This window comes from Pagrus major, chromosome 10 (genome assembly GCF_040436345.1).
Source record: "Pagrus major chromosome 10, Pma_NU_1.0".
Lineage (NCBI taxonomy): Eukaryota > Metazoa > Chordata > Actinopteri > Spariformes > Sparidae > Pagrus > Pagrus major.
Genome location: NC_133224.1, coordinates 2,797,644 through 2,822,753, shown reverse-complemented (window position 1 = coordinate 2,822,753; position 25,110 = coordinate 2,797,644). Strand labels below are relative to the sequence as shown.

Genomic DNA, 25,110 nt, shown 5'->3' with positions numbered 1-25,110 from the left:
CAGCTGATGTTGTGGTTTGTTGTGCTCTCAGTCTACCAGGTGGAGGTGGATTCAGGGTCGGAGTCTATCCAGCTGCCCAGCAAAACCATAATTCACCTGCCTGATGATGCTAAAGTGGAGTGGACGAACGGTGTCAACATGAAGGTCCACGTGTATCAGAATGGCCTTCTGACTGACGAGCAGAATCAGTGTTACAGAGGCCGAACAGAGATGAAGAGAAAATCACTGAGAGACTTCAGTCTGACCCTGAAATACCCCACAGACTGGGACACAAACCTTTACACCTGCACCGTCTACAGCAGGAAGAGGACCATCCTGATGTGGAAACAAGTGGAGCTCCTGGTCAAAGGTGAGTACTGCAAAACTGTCATCCATAAAGGACTTTTATATTGAACCAAAGCCACCTTTCCTGATCCTGTAAGTGTTTTAGTATCTAAACAAAAAACATTGGGGACTCGACTGTCTTGTCTCTACTTTACTTCTGAATTAAGCAGAGGTTGCAGAATTCAATCTGAATAATATGGACCACACATAGACATGTCTGTCTCTTGCTGAGTGCAAATTTAATGTAAACCAAACTCCTCCACCCTACCCATAATACCTTTCCACATTCTTACAGGGCGTGTTACTCATGGACATGACATCCCCCCTTTTCTTAGAATTAAACTCTTCTTCTTAGTTACAGAAAATATAACTCAGGATAGAAAATATAACTCAGGATTATACTTCACATTATGCTTCACATTTCAGGAATTCTCATTTTAACCTCCTTCTGAGCGGCCAGATCTGTAACATAACTTCACCACACAGGAACATGTACCTCGCTTATCAAAATCACTTTAGTATTTAGTACTAGTCAGAACTCATTACTTAGTATCATAACATATTGCTTGCCTTTAAGCAACCATCAATCACAACAATTCTTCCAAATCATGAACTGTAATAATTTCTTCTATTGCTAGAAATCAAACACATTCTATATACCCACAGGTTTTAACTCATGAACAATATGACAACTCTCTTCTTTTTCTTTAAATCATTTGAGAACATAGTCAGACAGTCTATTGGGTGTTTGCTTGACCCTTTGTGGCCTGGATGGCAGGGTTGCTTCTGTCTGTGTGTCAATGTCATTTCTGGTTTGTGGACTCTGAGTGTCAGTGGTGTGTGTGTGTTCTTCTATCGCCTCGCCGATTCCTGTGTCGTCCTCAGCTTCCTGTGTTTCCCCCTTGTCTGGGAATGTCCCTTGTTTCAGTCTCTTCTCTTCGTATTTCTTGACAAAGGCGGTGTTTCTTGCATATCGAGCTCCTGTTGGCGATTCCACTACGACCTTGCTTCCTGTCCTGCTGATGATCTTGTGTGGTGTTGCATTGCATGGGGTGGAGAATTTGTCAGTTTTGTCTTGTCTCAAGAGCACAGTGTCACCAACACTGACCTCTGATAGCTGTGCTCCTCTGCGGGTGTCTGCATACAGCTTGCTCTTTGCCTTTTGCTCTGTATCACGATCACACACTTCTTGATCAGTGTGCACTTCAATCAGTTCAGGCAGCTTTCCTCTTACCTTCCGATTGAAAAGCAATTCAGCAGGGCTTTTACCTGTTGTTGGATGGATGATGCACCTGTAGACCGTCACATACTTTCTCAGTTCTTTTTTCCAATCAAGTCCATCTGATTGAGCAATTCTGATCCTTTTCATAAGTGATGCATTCTGACGCTCAACCTCTCCGTTGGCCTGAGCGTATTTTGGTGTGGTTTTGATGTGTGTGATGCCATTTTCCTCACAGAACAGTCTGAATTGTTCTGATCTGAACTGAGGACCATTGTCAGACTTGCACGTGACTGGCAATCCATGTCTGCTGAAGATTGACTCCAGACTGTCTCTGAGCTTCTCTGCTGTGGTGGTGGTCATGACATCATATTCATAATATCGGCTGAAATAATCTACTACCACTAGAATGGAGTGATTGGACGGGAGAGGTCCCAGTAGGTCAACTGCAACGTCCCGCCAGGGTCCATCAGGTAGCGGTGTGGGTCTCAGCGGTTCAGGTGGGTCAGGTCTAGCAACTATTTGGCATCCGTGACAGGCTTTGCAATGTCTCTCGGCTGCTCTATCCATTCCAGGCCACCACACTTTAGTCCTGAGATGTTGTTTTGTTCCCACTATACCCAAGTGTCCCTCATGGGCTAGTGCAAGTGCACTATATGTGTGCCTCTTAGAACAAGATATCCTATTGTGCATTGCTCATTTGCAATGACAGCATACTGTTTGCACTTCTCAAAATGTCCAGTTGCTATGGCTTTGCGTACCTCATGGAGCTCTTGGTCAGTGGCAGATGCTTCCTCCACTTCTGAAGTGGTGAGTGCCTTTGGAGTCGCGTTCACTGCCACAAATCTCACATACTCATCAGCTCCGTGCCCATGTTCTGCCTGTTTCACCGTGTATGGCAGGAGTCTTGCTAGTGAGTCAGCAATGTTGTTCTTCCCTGCTATGTGTACTACCTTGAACTGGTACGGTTGCAGGCGAAGAACCCATCGCTCTATCCGTGCACATGGTCTTGAGCGGGGGCCATATATTACTTCCAATGGCTTATGGTCTGTGACTAGGTCAAACTGTCGCCCATACAGGTATGGATGTAGTCTCTCGCAGGCCCACACCAGACCTAGTGCCTCTCTCTCTGTCTGAGAGTATCTCCGTTCACAATCAGTTAGGCTACGGCTCACATAGCACACAGGGACTTAAATTCCTTTCTGGTTTTGCACTAGGACAGTGCCTAACCCCACAGGACTCGCATCCGCTATTACCTGGGTTGGTGCCTCTTTGTCGAAGTAAGCAAGGGTGGTTGCTTTAGCAAGCGCTGTCTTAAGAGCACTGAATGCTTGCTTTTGCTCCGGCCCTAAGTTGAAAAGTGTGTCTTTCCTTGTCAGGCGCCTCAGTGGCTCTGATAGAGTTGCAAACTGCGGGATAAATCTGCTGCTGTATCCCACAAGCCCAAGGAAGCTACGCACCTCTGTGGCGGTCTCCGGCTCCCGTGCTTCTGTCACAGCTTGCACTCTCTCCTCTGTTGGGCCAATGCCCTTCTCCGATAGCAGAATGCCCATGAAAATCAATCTGTCCATGTTGAACTGGCATTTTTGTGGATTCAGTGTTAATCTAGTGTCTCTGAGTCTTTCCATGACTGCATGTAGTCGTCTGTCGTGCGTCTCTTGGTCAGATGCATGTATGATCACATCATCAGATATGTTCTCGACTCCTTCAATACCAGCTAATGCGTTGGCTATCTCATGCTGATATTGTTCACTGGCAGAGGACACACCAAACAAGTCTTTTGTACCTGTACACTCCGTTGTGCACAGCAAATGTGGTGATGTCACGTGATTCAGGAGTCAGTTCAAGTTGGTGGTAGCCCCATTTTAAATCTAACTTGCTGAATATGGTTGAGCCGTTCATGCCTTGGAGTAGCTCATCCACTGTGGGAATCGGAAAGCGTTCCCTCACTATGGCCTCATTGGCCCGTCTCATATCCAGGCAAAGTCGGACATCATTTCCAGGTTTTGGGACAATCACAACCGTCACCCACGGGGTGGGTCCGTTCACCGGCTCAATGATGTTCAAGTCCACCAATTCTTTAATTCTGGACTCTACTGCCCCCAGAAGGTTGAATGGAATGCGCCTGAGTGGCTGGGCTACAGGTTTAACCTCAGGGTTAATGTGTAGACTGACCTGTCTTGTTTCCAGTTTTCCAACTCCACTGAACACTTCAGGATACTGCTGCTTGAGCGTTTGCTTAATGTCTGTGATGACAGCAATGTTGGCACCTATTTTCAGGACCCCCAGTCGCATTGCTGTCTCTTTTCCAAGCAGCGGTTCACCACTTCCTCTGATTACGATGAACTCAGCACGTTCAGTCTTTTTTCCTATAGACACCTCACATGTGAATGCCCCCTTGACTGTTAATGGCTGACTAGAAGAATATGAGTAAAGTTTTCTCTCTGTCTTAGGGACATAGGAGTGGCACTTAATGCTTTCTGCTTTAAATTTTTCCCATGCATTTTCTCCCATTACATTGCTTGTCGCATCAGACTCAATCAGCATTTTTACATTTACTCCCCCAACACAGAAGTTAAGTCTCTCTGGCATGTGGTTATCATCAATAGCAAATGCAAAGTCCCCACTTTCATGTTTATCAACGTTATTTACGTTTTGTTTCGGTTTCCCACCTTTAGTGCGGCATACTTTTGCAAAGTGATCTTTTCCCTGGCACTTGTGGTACATTTATCCTCTTGCGGGGCATTTTGGATCACGTCCAATGTGATCAGTATTCCCACATCTGTAGCACTTTCCATCATTTTTATTGTCTCTGTTTGGTCTACCTTTTGTATTCCCGTTTCCATGGTCTCCCTTTTTTCCTTTCAGTGCAATCCAGTTAACAGTGTCTGTGGAGGGTTTAGCCGACGCGCATGACGTCATGCCCGCCAGTTGCTCATCGATGCTCTCACAACGGGCAGCTATTTCCAGTGTAGACGCTAGGGTCAATCCGTGACCCTCTTCTAACAGTTTTCTTCTGACATATTCCGACGTCCCTTTGCTTAATATTGCGTCCCTTATCTGATTGTCAGAATCTCCCCCGTAACCACAGTCTCTCACAGCTTGTCTCAGGCATGTAGCAAACTGCTGCACCGTCTCCCCCTGCTTCTGGTGCAATTTTTGAAATGCGTGCCTTGCCAGCGTTGTGTTGACCTGGGGTACGAAGTATGCATTCAAAGCCTCTACTGCCTTGTTGTAGTCCGTTGCCTCACCAGTGTCCGGAAGAGTTGAGAAAATGTCCTGTGCGTCTGGTCCAGCAAGATGAAGTAGCAGTGCACGTCTCCTTTGCTTCGTAGCAGCAGGTGAATCATCGGTTATGATGAGCCCTTTACCGTCAGCATACAGCTCGAACGACGTTAGCCATTGCCTCCATCGTGAGCCTAGCGTAGCTGGCTCGGTGTAGCATGCAAAGTTTTGAATTCCGGATTTCTCCATGCTAGCTAACTAAACTTGTTGTTTCTAACTAGCTAATGAGAATTAATCCTCGTCGCCAATGTCTTGTCTCTACGTTACTTCAGAATTAAGCAGAGGTTGCAGAATTCAATCTGAATAGTATGGACCACACGTAGACATGTATGTCTCTTGCTGAGTGCGAATTTAATGTAAACCAAACTCCTCCACCCTACCCATAATACCTTTCCACATTCTTACACTGCGTGTTACTCATGGACATGACATCGACCTCTGACCTACGACCTCTGAGTGAAACACTAGTTTAAAACTTCCTGTCTGATAAAAAATGCTGCCAACAAACAGAATCCAGGCAGTTTCCTTCTAAACATGTTTGTCAGAAACTTTTAATTGTTTATTAAAAACTAATTTGTATGCTACAGGTTTTATGTTAACAAATCAGCATCTGTAAAAAGCAGTCGATGGGGTTCTCTTCCCCCAAAGACAAAATAAAATAAGATTCAAAGTGACCCTGATAGACTTATTACTTAAAAACATCAATACATGTAAATGTCACCAGATGAATCATTACTGTGAAGCACAACATCAGGTTTCTGTACAATGTTGTAATAATTCAATAAAGTTATTAAAACCTGCTTCTGCTGTCTGTACAGCTGATGTTGTGACTTGTTGTCCTCTCAGTCTGTCAGGTGGAGGTGGATGAGGGGGCGGAGTCTGTCCAGCTGCCCTTCAAAACCACAGTTCACCTGCCTGATGATGCTAAAGTTGAGTGGACGAACAGTATCAACATGAAGGTCCACGTGTATCAGAATGGCCTTCTGACTGACGAGCAGCATCAGTGTTACAGAGGCCGAACTGAGATGAAGAGAAACTCGCTGAGTGACTTCAGTCTGACCCTGAAATACCTCACAGACATGGACAGAGGCTTTTACATCTGCACCTTCTACAGCAGGGAGAGGACCATCCTGATGAGGAAACAAGTGAAGCTCCTGGTCAAAGGTGAGTACTGCAAAACTGTCATCCATAAAGTACTTTTATATTGAACCAAGGCCACCTTTCCTGATCCTGTAAGTGTTTTAGTATCTAAACAAAAGACATGGAGGACTCGACCTCTGACCTACGACCTCTGAGTGAAACACCAGTTTAAAACTTCCTGGCTGATAAAAAATGCTGTCAACGAACAGAATCCAGGCAGTTTCCTTCTAAACATGTTTGTCAGAAACTTTTAATTGTTTATTAAAAACTAATTTGTATGCTACAGGTTTTATGTTAACAAATCAGCATCTGTACAAATCAGTCAGAGAACATTTGATGGGTTCTCTTCCCCCAAAGACAAAATAAAATAAGATTCAAAGTGACCCTGATAGACTTATTACTTAAAAATATCAATACATGTAAATGTCACCAGATGAAACATTACTGTGAAGCACAACATCAGGTTTCTGTACAATGTTGTAATAATTCAATAAAGTTGTTAAAACCTGCTTCTGCTGTCTGTACAGCTGATGTTGTGGTTGTTTGTCCTCTCAGTCTGTCAGGTGGAGGTGGATGAGGGGACGGAGTCTGTCCAGCTGCCCTGCAAAACCACAGCTAGTCTGCCACAGGATTTTACAGTGATGTGGAAATGTTATGAACCAAAACTGGTAATGACGGTCCACAATTATCATGAAGGCTCTGACCAGTCTGGAGAACAGGACCAGTTTTACAGAGACCGGACAGAGATGAACAAAGACCTGCTGGAAACTGGAGACTTAAGTCTGACCCTGAAAAACCCCAAACACACAGACACAGGGACATACAGGTGCATCGTCTACAACACAGACGGAGACATCGTGAGATGGAAAACAGTACTGCTTAAAGTCAAAGGTCAGTATGAAGATACAGGTCAGAGGTATTTGTGTTTGTCTCTGGTTGTTTGTCTCTGGATGGTTGTTTGTCTCTGTCCAACTGTCCTCTGTCTCCACTGCAGAGAGAAGTCAGATCAAAGATGAAACAATCAACATCAGGAACAGAAGCAGCTCAACTCAAACTGATCCTCTGATGGCAGATCAATCTGTTTGATTGGTCTGTTTGTCACTCTGAATATTGATCTGATGTGACTTTGGATCAGAGAGACAATGGAGGTGAAGGAGCTGATGGACGGTGGATGACAACATGAAGCTTTATCAGCTTCTTCTTCACTCTGACTCCTTCTATATAATCACTATTGGTCACTATTGATCATCTGTGTGTGATGTCACATGTTGATCAACTCTGTTATTTGGACTGAAACATGTTCTTGTTTCTTTTTAGACTTTCAGTGTCCCTGAAGGCCACTTGTTGTTTAGATCCTTTGAGCTCGGACAGAGGTCTCACTTTGTAGGAGACACCTGACGCTTTCAATCTGTTTGTGTTTTATTGTCACACTCACTATATTACAGTTTTTATCAGTTGCTTCAACATGTTTTCTAAAGCACTCACACAGTTTTCTACCTTAATCGACCCTGTTCAGAACAACAAACCAGAACAACATTGTCTTTATCACTGTCGATGTCTAGAAAATGAACTTGTGTGTTTAGTTTCTCTTTGAGTTTTCTGTCCAGTAAAATCTCGTCCACAGATGGAGGAAGACATCCTTTAAAATGATGCCAACATCTGTTTGAACAAACGGTCTCAAACAGATGTTGGCTTGAGGAACAACACCTGATGCTGTGAGACACGATGTCAGTCATTATCTGGTTATTGATTGGTCTGATGATCTGACAGTAAAAGTGAGAATTCAAATATTTAAAGTGGAAAACTGAGGAGCATCATCACAGAAAATGGATCTAAAGCTGTGAGAATAATAGATTCAAAAGACATAAAACCTTTGATTATCTCGCCCACATGTGGCAGACTGGTACCATATTTCTGAAAGAGGCTTATTTAAACCTGTGTGATGACTGAAGTAAGAGTTACGTTACATATCGCTCAGATTTATGATTTCATGGTAAATAAGAAAATGTCAACAATAACTAATAAAACAGAATAACAACAGGAGTTTTGAGTTTTAGTTTGTTTTACCAACATAACATAACTGACATGGACAAAATGAGGTGAAAGAAAACACACTCAGAAATGCATGTTCTCTTGTTTATTTAAAAAAAGCTTCACCTTTGATCACCAGAACCAAAAATCAATTAACCACTACTAGTCAACCAATCACAGAGCTTGGAGTGAAGCCACATGATCCACTGAGAGCGTTTCAGGGTGATGACCAGAAAACAAACATTAAAGTTCCAGCAGCGCTCAAATCTTTGATATTCATCAGTGTGACAGAAGAAAGACGAGACTTCAGCAGGATGAGACACGTTTCAGTCTGTAAGTGTGTGACTGCATCATTTATTACATTTTATACTAAAACACTGTCAACAGCTGCAAACTCATTGTATTCTCTCTCTCTCTGTTGTCAGTGCTGTGTGTCTACTGCTACTTTGTGAGCGCAGGATCTTCATCTCGTAGTGAGTATTGTTCAACAGTCTGACTGTACAAGGGATTTTCTCAACCGTTATGCAGAATATTTCAAAATGAGCTCCACCTTCACCAACTGCAGCAGTAAAATCCAGCTTTGCACTTTGTGCCACAGGAAGTTAATAAGCCAAGTTTGGAACAGGTGAGCAGGTAGAAAGAGTGAGTGTTTGGCAGGTGATGAGTGACTAGGAGTCGGCTGGAGTTGTGACTGTAAAACATAAAAAAATAATATATGAAACATTGAAAAAGGAGGTCATGATGCACAGGACTGATAAGCACCGATAATGTCATCACCTGGTAAAACAGAGGAACTTATTCTCTTTCTAACATCAGATGTACAGCGACGTGAGACCAAGAAGTACGCTGGAGTCCTGCCAACAAGGATGGTCATTTCTCTGACCTGGTACGTCAGTGTGTGGGCGACACTGTACAGCTCAACTGCACCACACACAATGACAAAGGGAACTACGGCGACACGATGGACATGCAACTGGTCTGGACAAAGATGGGACCTGGAGAGAAGACTAAAAAGGTTTGGGACATTGACATTAACGCCTAGATTAGGTGTTTGGCTAATGTGACTGTGTGATCGATCTTTTACGCTACAGTAAGCAGTCAGTCAGTCAGTCAGGAGTTCTGAAGTTGAGATGTGAATCTCAGTTTGGTATATTTGTGTGGTGTCTTCTCACAGGTCCTGTTGAGCCAGGGATTAGTCAAAGAGATAAAAGAACGGAGGTGGTGCCCCATTTACGAGTGCTTTATCAATAATTGCAAGTGATTAATAAATTACATTTATTAGTAGTGTATATCCTATATATACTATATATGGTGCCCCGTGTGAGGCCACTTAAAACCACAGTTCTCTGCATTAAATTAATGTGTACAGACAAACATCGGTTGTAATAATCAAAACTTAAGCTGTTTTAATGTTGTTTGGCTGTCCACTGAGTGACCAATGTGATGCTTAACTTCATATTCTTGACTGCATATTCCTTGAATTGTGTGTGAGCATAAAACTTTTGCTGAGCCGTGATTGTGCTGCTTAATATGAAATTAATGTGCACAGATGCTGCGTTGTAACCAGATCTGTCAGTTATAAAGAGCTTTCCAGCATTGCCGCATGTTGGAATTAATGTGTACAGATTCTGTGTTGTAACGCTGTGATTTATTTGCATGCATAAGTGTTGCTGTACACTTACAGCCCTGAGACCAGAGGAGACAGCTGACTCCCTTTTGTCCAACTACGTTGCCTTAAAACAGAAAAATACAACTTCTGCCCTGAGATCAGGAGGGATTCACCTGCCCTCAGACAACTTCTGCCCTGAGACCAGGAGGGATTTACCTGCCCTCAGACAAAATTGTGAGAAACAATGGTCTCTGCCCTGGACCAGATGAGACCAAACAGCCATGAAGAAAAGCCAAATTAATAAATTAGACTACACTGCCCCAAATAGCCATTGTTTTTTGAATACGAGTACAGTAAAGCTTAATACAATGTACATTGACAAGCTTTCTAGCTCACCTGATTAGCTTGACTAGCTAGCTAGCTTAGCTAGTGCTTATGGTTAACATGTATGGGCACATATAATGTCGATAGCACTAACTCATTAATACCGAAAATGTGATGTTTTTCTGAATTATCTTGTTAGGGTTAGGGTTACCTATTCTACCTTTCTGTGATAAGAACAGCCACTGCAACATTTTAATGCAAGCTACAACACTAGCTGCTAGCAGATAGCTTGCTAGTAGGCTAGCCTAAGTGAGTCAAAATGTCTGAATTTGCCGTGTTTTCTCTGGACTGTAGCATTTATTTCTCCGGATCAGGTCAAATGAAAGACTGTCTCTCTCTGTGCAGTTGTGAATAATGTCATGGAGAGTCCGCGGCTTCCTGTGTTGGAGGGGGAGGACGTGATGCTGCACTGTTTACACATCAACAAAACCACCAAGGAAATCGCCTCCAACCTCAGAGCCACCTTCTACAAGAACGACCGTGTGCTCAAGTAAAACTTTCCTCAACCCGAGTTTATTATTCACATCAAACTTACCTTCATCAACATATTCCTTGAATCTTAATATGAGCATGAAGTGTCAGTTTCTTTTCCTCTGTGTGTTTGTGTCTCAGGTGGGGAACTCAGGGCAACTGGACTCTAACAGCAGAAACCAAAGCTGACGAAGGACTCTACAAGTGTGTCATTCATGGTCACAGAGACACTCATGAGAGCTGGATCACTGTTAAAGGTACGAACACACTCATACTCTGTATACAAACCCTACAGGGCAACGTTTTATAATACGGTCCTCGTAATAAGTGTTAGTTTAAAGGTTATCGGGCCCTTTTAACTTCTTACAGATATAATCTAATAGATGCTTCTTGACATTAATTAGAAGTGTTAATAACAGCATAATTACGGAGGGGTAAAAACATTTTTTGAGTTCTACCTTTTTTGTCAGAATTCTCTCTTAATTATGTCCATGTCAGCTCTGAATGAGGACGACCAGAAGAAGAGGGACTTGGAGACGACGTAGATGTTCCCCTGCAATGCTCCACCTCCAGGCTCCAGTCACCTGCTCTCTGATTGGTCAACTCAACCTAACCTGCTCTCACAACATTAGACATGAGAGGCAAACTTTATCAAGTCCTGCACATAATATTCAAGAGTCAAAATTACCAACATTTTAAATAATTTCAAGGGCTGTTCATTAACCAATATGAGCACCACACTGGAATGTGTGTCTGTGTATCCTTCAGTGTATCTGAGCCTGAATAAAACATGATGGAGACTCTGTTGTTAACATGAGCGTGACTTTAATGTTTCTGAATAATTTAGAGAAGCAACCCCCAGCTCCATCAACAACACGAGTTATGAAACAGGGTCGAGATGGAGGAACAGGAAGTGGCAGGAAAGTGAGATGAGGAAGGATGGAGGACGAAACAGATGGAGGGAAGTACTAAAAGTTTATACATTAAAATATGTGTGTAGCAGTAGTCTGCAGCGTGCGGGCCGGCGTGGCCGTTGATTAAGTAAAGCAGGTTGTCATGGATACGAGCGACACGGAGGCGGTCCTCGTTCTGCTTCCTGAGACCCAAAACGGACGCACAGCCGACCCGGGACAGACTGACCTGAGAGAGGGAGGAGGTCAATTCATTATTTCATCCATCCAGACATTTATAGATCAGTTCATCCTTACTTCCATCCAGTTACCTGTGGGATGGGTTTCCCATATCTGATACTGGAGGGCAGCAGTGTCGGTTCTTCTATCCTGTTGTCCCAGATACCAAATGAGTCCCAGGTGACCAGTACAAGTTAAAAAAATCCTTGATTTCTTTATATAGCTGGATTAGACCTTTCTGAAGACATTTGTATACATGTTTAATCATATATATTGTAAAAAGTCCCATTGAATGGCATTAAAACAAATCTATAAATAAATGTTATTCAGACCCAAAACATCCTGCAGAATATACAGTATGATAGAGAAGCAGAAGCAGATAGTGGCAGTAAAGTACTACTCAGCTATTTTAATGAGTTGAAAAATGAAGAAACAATATATATATATATATATATATATATATATATATATATATATATATATATATATATATATATATAAATATATATATATATATATATATGAATTACATTGATACTCTATATATGATTTATATATATTAATTTTCTCTGATATATAACTTCTGTCTATTGTGTTATATGTTATATATATAGATATATAATGTATTCATATATTGTTTCTTCATTTTTCAACTTATTAAAATAGCTGAGCAGGACTTTACTTCCACTATCTGCTTCTGCTTCTCTACCATATATTAGTGTTGAACACGTGTAAAATCAGTTTAGTATTCAGTGAGTTATGATTGACACTTCATTGCGCCTGCCAAACAGATTACACTGAGTGGAGCGGGTGACCGGTCCAAGATGGCGGCTGCATTTCTTCCGCCCCAGCAGCCAATGCGGCGTCTAGGCTACTCTTTATTATGTCTATGGCCAAGAGGGTGTGTGTGTTTTTGGCACCAAGCCAGAACCGGAAGAAGGAACATAGAGTCTCTCTCTCTCCCTTTCTTCTTCTTCTTCTTCTACATTTGTTTGCGTCTTATTTTTTGAATTAAAGCAAACTACAGTAACAGTGACGGCAGTAACCTATTAGTAGTGACTCTAGTGAGGTAAGTCTCCTGTTTCTTACATTTAAATTGTCACTATAAGTAAGTGAAAGTGGTATGACGTAGCAAAAATGTCACTTATGCTAGCTAACGGGCTACATATTAATTCTATCTTGCATTTATTCCAAAACATAAGTAAGAAGTGTCTGTCATTAAAATGATGATTGAACAGCTATAACTAAATACATTATGTAGGTTACAGCTATTCCTAATCCTTACTTCTGTGTCAACAAAAATGAGTTTTTATGTAAATATTTAAAATAAAAGTAAGCTTTATGATTCATTTGATTCTGAAACCATGGTGCCGTTCCACTTGCTGAATGAAGTCATCCTATATTTTGATCCACGTACAAAGCTTATTCATGACTTGATCCACATTAATGCTTTACTAAATTGGACTTTGCCCGAGGCTAAGAAAGATACGACACTACAACCACTAACAACGAATACAAAACAATCAGCCAGAAACCTGGGTGTTGTTTTCAGTCACCACCTGAACTTAAATCAACACATTAACAGTCCAGTTAGAAGTTGTTATTTACAGATCAAAATAATTGCCAAGGTCAAACCAGTGCGACCCGGAAACATAGTTGAACAACTCCTCCACACCCTCATTTTCTCCTGTCTAGATTACCAGAACTCATTATCACCTGTCTAAACAACACAGCAGCTGCCCGACTACAGTTAGTATAAAGTACAGCAGCCAGACTCCTGGTTACCCATCCATTACAAAACTCAATTCAAAATGTTACTGATTACTGTTAAAGTCCTAAATAGTCTCCAATTGCTTAATTTGTCTTTCTTGTATTGTATGCTATTATATTCTGTGAAGCACCTTGTAACTTTGGTTTTGAAAGGTGCTATAGAAATAATATTATTATTATTATTATTATAAAGTAATCAGAGTAGTAACACAACTTTCTAGAAAGTGCAGCTTAACCTCAAAGCACTTGTGTGTTCCAACAGTTCACAGTTAACCCAGGATTAGTAGAAATGCAGTGTGGATCATATAGACCTGGGCTGAGGTTAACCTGTGTTAACTATCTGTGTGTGAAAAGGAGCTAAATTACAATAATGTGGAGTTTCAGCTGTGTTTGTACCGTCGAAACACTTTGAGTCATATCTAGATGTGCTGTTCATTTTAAGTTGTACTTGGTTAACATGTTTTAATTTACAGAACCATTATCGCCCTTACCAAACCTGTGACTGCATTTTAAATCATCATTATTTTTGAGAAAATTAAATTCCAGAGTTGTATTAGTGCGAATATTATTTAAGCGTTTTGTTTTTTGTAGCAACATCACATATTTATTTTTTTCGTACATCTTTTCTTTCACAGAGACAAAAGTAAACTTTTGATTAAATTTAATTTTGCATTAAAAAACTGATTATTAGGTGGTGATTTTGACTTAAAGTGGGCATATATTTATCCTATATTTTGACTAAATTAATTAGCTAAAACTAAAAAAACCTTTGCCAGCGACAGTCTTTGTAAATTTGTAACATTTTAACATAAAGTATGTCTCCATCGGCACAAAAACTATGAAAATATGGTTTATTTTTTAACTGTTATTGCTTCATATTATTATTTGTCTGTTGAGGCACCAGTCTGAGCTCCCAGTTAGCAATTTCTTCATTATTCAGATACATTTCTATAACTTCCAGTTGAATGCAGGTGGAATCACTGTACTGTTTAGTGTGACTCTGGAGCTCCCTCTACAGACCATCTGACAACACTGCACCTTGAAAAATAGTAGCCCTTAATACAGCAGATATGTTTTAGTACTAACCATGTGAGCAGTGATTAGCAGCCTTATCTATCTATTGTGTGCTCAGCCTGTTTCTTTACACTCCACAAGCTGCTGTAGTGGAAACATTAAAGTGAAACTAAAGTTGTGTTACAGTGGCACTTGATGCTCAGGAGGAACGTGACAACTGGCTGTAAACTGAGTGTTTGAAAAGAGAAGCAGATTAAATAATATTTTAAATTGTCATTTTTACAGGAAGATGAAGATGTTTGTGGTGTTTGTGATCCTCGTGCACGGTAAGATAAACAGATGTGTTCTAGTTTGCAACTTGTATAAATGTATATATAATGTAATATAATGTGTAATGTATAAAGGAATCTGACAAATGGTTATCAGTGAACATGCAGAGGGACATCAGGCCATATTTCAACATAAATGAACATAGTTGATGAGCCTTTAGTTCCCGTTAGACAACAGCTAGCGTTAGCATTCAGCCTCTTCCTAGCTAACAAGACTGTTTGATAGTGTGATGTGATATGATAGTAAAAGTGTTAATAAGTTGTCAGATATCAACACACATCTTAGACTGCTGCTGTAATTTAACCTCTCTACCTGTGTGACCTCACAGTTTCCCAGCATGCCTCAGCTGTGGAGCTGTATGAGGGGGAGGATTTTTTCCTGCTGCCCTGTGAGTTTCCCACTTTTGACGTGGACGCCCCCTCAGTGGTGTGGAGTCGCTTGGATCTCCATCCTACAACCGTCCACAAGCGTCAGCAGGAAGGTGATGAGCTTGGAGACCAAAACCAGCTTTACAGCGGCCGAACATCCATGATGGCTGATGCTCTGGAAAGTGGAGACCTCAGCCTCAATCTGACAAAACTCCGCCTCTCTGACAGCGGCTCCTACACCTGCACCGTCAGATGGTTCAGACGGGGGATGAAGAGAGAACGGAGAGTGACGGACGTACAGCTGCAGGTCAAAGGTCAGCCACAATCCCTGAAACCAGCTGTAGATACAGGTCCGAGGTCAGTACTGTAGATAAAGGTCAAAGGTCATGTTCATTATGTTTCTGTTTCCCACAGAACGATTTGTATTTCCATCCTGGGCCACAGCTCTCCTGGTTCTCCTGGCTGTTGGTCTTATTGTTTTGGGGAGTCTTTTAGTGCATTTTCGGCAGTATTTCATGTCAGGTATGTCACTTCTACTACACTACCCAGAATGCCAATGGTTGTCATCTTTAGTCTTGTAAGTCGACCGTGATTGTTGAGGCAGAGTGTCGACAGTTAGTTCTGGGATTATAACAGAAGGATGGGACGGTGAGGTCCTGTTACCATGACAGTTCCTGCTCCTGTCTGTACAGCTGATGTTGTAAATGTGGTTTGTTGTCCTCTCAGTCTACCAGGTGGAGGTGGATTCAGGGGCAGAGTCTGTCCAGCTGCCCTGCAAAACCATAATTCACCTGCCTGAGAACGTCACAGCCGAGTGGACGAACAGTTACAACATGAAGGTCCACGTGTATCAGAATGGCCTTCTGACTGACGAGCAGCATCATCGTTACAGAGGCCGAACAGAGATGAAGAGAAACTCGCTGAGAGACTTCAGTCTGACCCTGAAATACCTCACAGACTGGGACAGATGCTTTTACACCTGCACCGTCTACAGCAGGACGAGGACCATCCTGATGAGGAAACAAGTGAAGTTACAGGTCAAAGGTGAGTACTGCAAAACTGTCATCCATAAAGGACTTTTATATTGAACCAAAGCCACCTTTCCTGATCCTGCAAGTGTTTTAGTATCTAAACCAAACACGGAGGACTCGACCTCTGACCTACGACCTCTGAGTGAAACAGCAGTTTAAAACTTCCTGGCTGATTAAAAAATGCTGTCAACGAACAGAATCCAGGCAGTTTCCTTCTAAACATGTTTGTCAGAAACTTTTAATTGTTTATTAAAAACTAATTTGTATGCTACAGGTTTTATGTTAACAAATCAGCATCTGTAAAAATCAGTCAGAGAACATTTGATGGGGTTCTCTTCCCCCAAAGACAAAATAAAATAAGATTCAAAGTGACCCTGATAGACTTATTACTTAAAAACATCAATACATGTAAATGTCACCAGATGAAACATTACTGTGACGCACAACATCAGGTTTCTGTACAATGTTGTAATAATTCAATAAAGTTATTAAAACCTGCTTCTGCTGTCTGTACAGCTGATGTTGTGACTTGTTGTCCTCTCAGTCTGTCAGGTGGAGGTGGATGAGGGGGCGGAGTCTGTCCAGCTGCCCTGCAAAACCACAGTTCACCTGCCTGATGATGCTAAAGTGGAGTGGACGAACAGTAACAACATGAAGGTCCACGTGTATCAGAATGGACGTCTGACTGACGAGCAGCATCAGTGTTACAGAGGCCGAACAGAGATGAAGAGAAACTCGCTGAGTGACTTCAGTCTGACCCTGAAATACCCCACAGACTGGGACAGAGACACCTTCACCTGCACCATCTACAGCAGGGAGAGGACCATCCTGATGAGGAAACGAGTGAAGCTCCTGGTCAGAGGTGAGTACTGCAAAACTGTCATCCATAAAGGACTTTTATATTGAACCAAAGCCACCTTTCCTGATCCTGTAAGTGTTTTAGTATCTAAACAAAAACATGGAGGACTCGACCTCTGACCTACGACTTCTGAGTGAAACACCAGTTTAAAACTTCCTGGCTGATAAAAAAATGCTGTCAACAAACAGAATCCAGGCAGTTTCCTTCTAAACATGTTTGTCAGAAACTTTTAATTGTTTATTAAAAACTAATTTGTGGGACTTCCGGTGGGACTCAGCCCAAGATGGCAGCATAGGTAACTAGCTCCTGATCAGTACTCGATAAAAAAACCCCGAATTCGATTATCTTGATAGAAATAGATGGAAAGGAGAGGAAAACCAAGAAGACAGACAAACCAAAAGAACCCGAAAAAACAACCCAAATTGACCAACGAAGACGGAGGCGATGTAGCAGACAACATCGAGGGTGAGGAAGAACACATGGAGACCGATGCGGCTGCGGTGATTCGTGCGGGACTGAAAGATATCGTTAAAGAAATCACATCACCACATTCAAAGAAGAAATCAAAAAGGAAATGAAAGAAGAACTTGAGGATTATATGAAGGACATTAACCAGCGGCTCACAGAAACAACAACAGAGCTAGCCACACAAACTACGAGAATCACGGAGACCGAACAGAGAATTGAAGAGCTAGAAAACTGGAACATAGAGGCAAAAGAAGCTCTGCTTCAATCTATAAAACAGAGACCACTACGAGATATGCTGACAGACCAAGAGGGAAGAAATCGACAGAATAACATCCACATCTTTGGTCTAAAAGAGGGAGCAGAGGGCAGCTCTGTAACACAATTCATTGAACAACTTCTGAAAAATGAGCTGCCTCTGCCAACAAACATGGATCTACAAATACAGCGGGCACACCGAGCTCTACTGCCGAAACCAGACGCTGATAAACCCCCGAGATCTATCGTGGTGAACTTCCTTCAATACACGGTCAAAGAGACGGTGATGAGGGAAGCCTGGAAGAAAAAAAATCCACTACCAAGTCAGAGCACTCTTTTTTGATCATGACTACGCCACCGAGGTTATCCGGAAAAGAAAAGAATTAAAAAGGTAAACGGTGTTAAAAAAGCCCTGAAGGAGAAAGGAATACACTTCCAGACGCCCCTGACGAAAATCAGGATCCACTGGGAAGCTGGCCCGCGGACATATGAGAGCGCACAGGAGGCTGCCAAAGAGCTGAGCTGGAGGGGAATCCCGGCAGAGGTACCGGGGAGAGGTGCAGCCAGGACCGGGATGGAAGAGCGACTCCAGCGGTCATTACTGTGGCAACGAGTCGGTAACTCAGAAGATACTGCTGAGCGAGGCAAGCAGAGACTTCAGGAATTTCAAAGGAAATAATGGGCAAAGAGGTATGTGAGTGCATTTAAAAGACTAAAGAAGGACACGGACGAACAGATTAATATTGATTGCACTCCTTTAATTGGTCATAATATTGATCGATTGTCTCCCCTTGTTATATCTTATCGGTAGCTAAGAGCATAATTTTTGCTAGGAGGTTAATGCAGAGACATTATTGGACAATCAGACCAAACCTACCTAGAGAGGTGGCCCCATATGCTGCAGGATATTCCCTCACCCCACGAAGGTAACTTGGGAGGCACGCACATGGACACGTGCCTACTTTTGGAAGTTAAATTGTTCCCTGTTCTACATCAAACTGTTCTATGTTCGTACGAAGTTGTTGTTGGCTGTCATGGTTACGATACGAATCCAAGGAAAGTACAAGATTTTACAAAAACAATATGAGTAGTATCTCACTAGTGTCATTAAATGTAAATGGGCTGAACAACCCAATTAAGAGAAGTAAGGTCATTTTGAAAATGAGGAAACTTAAAGCACAAGTCATCTTCATCCAGGAAACACATTTATCTCAGGAAGAGCATGAAAAGCTTAAAAGAAATTAATGATGAAGAGGCACGAATTATTCTTTTTGAAGGAAAATTAGAGAACAAGATAGTCAAATTAATCAATGTGTATGCCCCGCCAGAAAGTGCTAAACATTTTTTCAAAACTATTTAAAATTATAGCATCAGAATCAGAAGGTATTATGATGTGTGCTGGGGATTTTAATGTAGTTCTGGATCATAGGATAGACACAACAAGCACAAAGAAGTAATACTCACCTATCTAAATTCATGAATATGTCATTGAAGGAACAGGGTATGGCAGATGTATGGAGAGAACTCCACCCAACAGAGAAAGACTATACACACTATTCCAACACTCACAACACTCAATCTAGAATAGACTGTGTATTTATGAATAACTGGGACATGCACAAGGTGAAAGAATGTAAAATTGGAGTGGCTGATATTTCGGACAACAACACGGTACATTTAACTGTACATATTAATAATAGACAAAAACACAACTTGGGAGACTGAACAGTGGCATAATGAACAATAAAGTAATAATTGAGCAAATTTGAAAGGAAATAAAAAGATGCATCGAAGAAAATGCTACAGATGAAATAAACCCGACAATCCTATGGGACACTTTAAAGGCCGTAATTAGAGGAAAATGAATAGCTATAACATCAAATCAAAAGAAACTAAAACAAGCGGCTTATCTTGATCTGATAGGAAAATTAAAAAACCTGGAAATAAAATCTCAAAACACCCAAAATATTCAATTCCTACAGGAAATGAAGACCATAAAAGGGGAAATAGACAAAATACTGAGAGGAGAGATGGAGAAAAAACTTAGATTTGTGAAACTGGCCCCAAAGCCACTAGACTACTGGCAATGCGTATTAGAAAACAACAGGCGCTAAATACAATACACAAAATCAGAGATCCTCAATCAGACCAATTAAAATACAATGTTGCAGAAATAGAAAAAATATTTAAAGATTACTACAAAAACCTATATACACAACCACCCTCATCCAGTGAGGAGGAAAAAAGACAGTTTCTCAACTCACTCGATTTGCCAGCTATTGGAGAATTACAAAAGATAGGACCCATAGGTGAGGCAGGAGTCCAAGTTCAGAAAGCAGAGCAGTTTTATTTTATTTTCATTTCTTTGCAGATTTCTTTATAAGGTTTCTTATGTGTGGTTTAAGCTCTGCAAATAGAGAACAAAATGATTAACATAGGTTCAAAAATGTCAACAAAAATTGTGTGCAATAATAAAGTAAATCAAATATTAAGCAAGGAATTCAACTTACAGGACGCACACATGGCTGGGGTCAAAAAAAAGAACAAAGGGAGGCAGGCAGTATATATAAGCTCTCATCAGGTGAAATGATTGCACCTGAGGTGGGCGTGTCCTTCTCCGGTAGGAGCGCTTGTATTTTCCTCCCTGTCTTCAGTGAGGTCAGGTGACCTCTAGATGGGGACTTTTGACGTACATCTATTATAGCACAAAGATATGGGAAATTTATAAATGACCCAATTGACGAAGACCAAACTGGTTTTATTGCAGGGCGCCAAACACGAGATAGCATGAGGAGGACCATCCAGATAAATAACACAATACAAACTAATAAAAACAGTGCTGTTTTGCTAAGTCTCGATTCTGAAAAAGCCTTTGATAGTGTAAACTGGGACTTCATATATTTAGTACTAGAACGGATTTAATAAAGACTCAATTAATTGTATTAAAACTATCTATCAAAATCCTACAGCCAGAATAAAAGTTAATGGGAGCCTAACGGAAAGAATAATGTTAGGAAGAGGTACGCGACAGGGATGCTGCTTATCCCCGCTCCTCTTTGCTATATATATTGAGCCATTAGCGCAGGCGATCAGACAGAGTGAGGAAACAAAAGGGATTAATATTAATGGACAGGAACACATAATAAGTCTATTTGCGGATGACATTATGATATACCTGGACAGCCCCAATGCGACTTTTACTCAGCTGATGCATCTTATGAATAGATTCGGCGAACACTCAGGATACAAAATAAATGTAGATAAAAAACAGATCTTGACCTTTAATTATACCCCATCTCCACAAATCAAGAGAACTTACCAATTAAAATGGCAATCAAAAACTATTAAATATCTCGGTGTGACTCTAACAAAACAGCTCGCTCACCTTTATAAAGCAATAATGACCAGATCCATCTTCAAATAAGTAGAGACATAGAAAGATGGTCGACCCTGCCATTAGATTTCAACTCAAGAATTGAAGTAATTAAAATGAACATTTTGCCTAGACTACTATATTTTTTTCAGTGTCTGCCTATTAGGATTCCACAAGAAAAGTTCAAAATCTGGGATAAAATGATCTCCAGATTTGTTGGAACGGCAAAACACCACGGATAAAATATTGTACACTACAATTGGAAAAAGATAAAGGAGGTATGGCTCTCCCCATTTGAAGGACTATTACCGTGCAGCACAACTCAGACCAGTGGTCAAGTGGTGTGACAAAGGTTATACTGCATAGTGGAAAGACATTGAGAGGGTGGTGGCAGGTATTCAAACCCAGTCCTTGATTGGTGATGCAAAATTAATGAAGTCACTACAAGACACGATCGATCCAGTAAGTTTGCACACATTGAGTATCTGGTTTGATTTAGTCAAACAACACAAATTAGAGAAAGATGTAAAATTGCTAAGTTGGTTTGCATATGATGACAGATTTAAACCAGGCTTAAGTGACCACAGCTTCAGGGACTGGGGTAGGAAAGGGCTCACAGCCATGTGTACATTAACAAAGGATGGGAATCTAATGCACTTCCAGGAGTTAAAAACGAGTTATGGATTAGAAAACAAGGACCATTTTAGATACTTACAGTTAAGGGACTTTTTTACAAAGGAAATACAAACTGTGAAAACTTTAAATGGTGTACTTGATGTAATGACCAGGACATACAGTGGAACTAAACTCAAGGCAGTCTCAGTACTGTACCAAAGTCTGAAAGACTCAGAAGTTGCTTCTACTCTATACATTAAAGAGAAGTGGGAGAGGGAGCTGAACGTAAACATTACTCTGGAAGAATGGCATGATATGTGTGAAACACAACTCACAACTACAAATTCAAGAACATGGAGGGAATTTGGATGGAAAAACCTGACCCGTTACTTCATTACACCTAAACTGAAGAGTAAACAAATTGGTTCCCAACATACATGTTGGCGGTTCTGTGGAGAGAGAGAAGCAAACCACACACACATCTTCTGGGAGTGTCATAAACTTAACCCTTTCTGGGAAAATGTGCATAATGTGATGAAAGACATGTTGGGATATGTAATACCCAGGGAATGTAAAGTTATGTATCTTGGTAGTTTGAATAATTATGTTCCAGAAAAAGATAAATATTTAACCAAGATGTTATTGGTCACATGTAAAAAAGCAATGACAAGGAACTGGTGCAGGGCTAGCCACTACAACGCAGTGGCTAGAGATCATAAGAGAGGTTTGCATTATGGAGAGAATGACCCATCGGCTCAGAATGAGAGAAAATGTCTTCACGACTAAGTGGGAGAAATGGATGCAGTACGACACAGTGAGCAATGCTTAAGGATTGACTGATTCAAATGTATGTACTTTATTTTGGATAATAGATACAAGTAACCATGACTGTTATTCTTCTGTTTTTTGTTTTTTTCTTACCACATCTATCCTAATTTTCTATCTAATTATGCAATGGAATTCATAATGAAAATCTGTATCTCTTTGTTTAAATGTAAAAAACTTTAATAAAAATGTGAGAATGTGAAAAAAACAAAAAACTTATTTGTATGCTACAGGTTTTATGTTAACAAATCAGCATCTGTAAAAATCAGTCAGAGAACATTTGATGGGTTCTCTTCCCCCAAAGACAAAATAAAATAAGATTCAAAGTGACCCTGATAGACTTATTACTTAAACACATCAATACATGTAAATGTCACCAGATGAAACATTACTGTGAAGCACAACATCAGGTTTCTGTACAATGTTGTAATAATTCAATAAAGTTATTAAAACCTGCTTCTGCTGTCTGTACAGCTGATGTTGTGACTTGTTGTTCTCTCAGACTGTCAGGTGGAGGTGGATTCAGGGGCGGAGTCTGTCCAGCTGCCCTGCAAAACCACAGTTCACCTGCCTGATGATGCTAAAGTTGAGTGGACGAACAGTATCAACATGAAGGTCCACGTGTATCAGAATGGCCTTCTGACTGACGAGCAGCATCATCGTTACAGAGGCCGAACAGAGATGAAGAGAAACTCGCTGAGAGACTTCAGTCTGACTCTGAAATACCCCACAGACATGGACAGAGGCTTTTACATCTGCAGCTTCTACGACAGGGACGGGACCATCCTGATGTGGAAACAAGTGGAGCTCCTGGTCAGAGGTGAGTACTGCAAAACTGTCATCCATAAAGGACTTTTATATTGAACCAAAGCCACCTTTCCTGATCCTGTAAGTGTTTTAGTATCTAAACAAAAAACATGGAGGACTCGACCTCTGACCTACGACCTCTGAGTGAAACAGCAGTTTAAAACTTCCTGGCTGATAAAAAATGCTGTCAACGAACAGAATCCAGGCAGTTTCCTTCTAAACATGTTTGTCAGAAACTTTTAATTGTTTATTAAAAACTTATTTGTATGCTACAGGTTTTATGTTAACAAATCAGCATCTGTAAAAATCAGTCTGAGAACATTTGATGGGGTTCTCTTCCCCCAAAGACAAAATAAAATAAGATTCAAAGTGACCCTGATAGACTCATTACTTAAAAACATCAATACATGTAAATGTCAACAGATGAAACAATACTGTGAAGCACAACATCAGGTTTCTGTACAATGTTGTAATAATTCAATAAAGTCATGAAAACCTGCTGCTGCTGTCTGTACAGCTGATGTTGTGACTTGTTGTCCTCTCAGTCTGTCAGGTGGAGGTGGATGAGGGGGCGGAGTCTGTCCAGCTGCCCTGCAAAACCACAGTTCCCCTGCCTGATGATGTTAAAGTGAAGTGGATACGTAATAATCCCGAACCCACAATGACGGTCCAGGTGTATCAGAACGGCTCTGACCAGCCTGGAGAACAGAACCAGTTTTACAGAGACCGGACAGAGATGAACAAAGACCTGCTGGAAACTGGAGACTTAAGTCTGACCCTGAAAAACCCCAAACACACAGACACAGGGACATACAGGTGCGATGTCTACAACACAGACGGAGACATCGTGAGAGGGAAAACAGTGCTGTTTAAAGTCAAAGGTCAGTATGAAGATACAGGTCAGAGGTATTTGTGTTTGTCTCTGGTTGTTTGTCTCTGGTTGGTTGTTTGTCTCTGGTTGTTTGTTTCTCTGTCCAACTGTCCTCTGTCTCCTCTGCAGGGAGAATTCAGATCACAGATGAAACAATCAAAATCAGGAACAGAAGCAGCTCAACTGATCCAACTCCAACTGATCATCTGATGGCAGATCAATCTGCTTGATTGGTCTGTTTGTCACTCTGACTATTGATCTGATCATCAGATCAGATTCCGATGTGACTTTGGATCAGAGAGACAATGGAGGTGAAGGAGCTGATGGACGGTGGATGACAACATGAAGCTTTATCAGCTTCTTCTTCACTCTGACTCCTTCTATATAATCACTATTGGTCACTATTAGGGATGTAACGGTTACCGGTGTCACAGTAAACCACGGTAAAATTCCCGATGGTGAAGGTTACCGTTTAAGTTTTAATTACCATGGTAACCGACGCGGTCGATAACCATGGTGTGGAAAACTCGCGAGATACTTTATCCAAGTCTCCCTACGTAGGCGCAGCGTGCACCGTGCGCTTTTTATGTAGTGAAGAAGACATGGCGGAGGGAGGACGTGATAGTAGCGGCCCTCAAGGCATTTTTCCGCCTTCAAAGAGAACCAAATCTGAAGTCTGGGCGTATTTTGGTTATTATGAGAATGCTCAGGGACAGCTGGTCGAGGATGGCAGCCCTATCTGCAGGAGCTGCAAGAAGAAAGTTGTTGCGAGGGGCAGCAACACATCCAATTTACTTACTTATTTGCACGACCATCACCCTCAACTGTTAGCTCTCTTAGCGAATGCAAGGTAAATTAACCTTAAGCTCAGGTGCATGATGTGTGTATGTCGAGTTTTCTCTGTCTAATTTGCTGTTGTCACTAATGTAAA

At 41.3% G+C, this 25,110-nt stretch overlaps 2 protein-coding genes across 5 annotated transcripts in view; both read left to right on the top strand.

Annotated features, from left to right (window-relative positions):
• LOC141003237 (uncharacterized) overlaps positions 1–24,601 on the top strand; it is a 30,823-nt gene extending 6,222 nt beyond the window's left edge. The window contains exons 10-15 of the mRNA XM_073474528.1: positions 32–349; positions 5,675–5,992; positions 16,651–16,968; positions 23,004–23,321; positions 23,854–24,189; positions 24,309–24,601. Of these exons, the coding sequence (XP_073330629.1) occupies positions 32–349; positions 5,675–5,992; positions 16,651–16,968; positions 23,004–23,321; positions 23,854–24,189; positions 24,309–24,409 (1,709 nt within the window). The 3' untranslated portion in view covers positions 24,410–24,601. The remainder of the gene's footprint in view (positions 1–31; positions 350–5,674; positions 5,993–16,650; positions 16,969–23,003; positions 23,322–23,853; positions 24,190–24,308) is intronic.
• On the top strand, positions 8,229–11,973 carry LOC141003241 (sialoadhesin-like). 4 transcript variants are annotated; one of them, XM_073474535.1, is made up of 7 exons: positions 8,229–8,332; positions 8,425–8,472; positions 8,816–9,014; positions 9,743–9,842; positions 10,338–10,482; positions 10,605–10,720; positions 11,311–11,973. In XM_073474535.1, exons 3-7 carry the CDS (start codon positions 8,961–8,963, stop codon positions 11,394–11,396), a joined length of 501 nt encoding a protein of 166 aa, XP_073330636.1. In that variant the 5' UTR covers positions 8,229–8,332; positions 8,425–8,472; positions 8,816–8,960; the 3' UTR covers positions 11,397–11,973. The 4 variants fall into 4 exon arrangements, with proteins under 4 accessions (XP_073330636.1, XP_073330639.1, XP_073330638.1 ...); XM_073474537.1 differs by lacking the exon at positions 11,311–11,973 and adding an exon at positions 10,962–11,275 and having other exon boundaries at positions 8,241–8,332; XM_073474536.1 differs by lacking the exons at positions 8,229–8,332; positions 8,425–8,472 and adding an exon at positions 8,490–8,624.
• Positions 24,602–25,110: the final 509 nt, after the last annotated feature.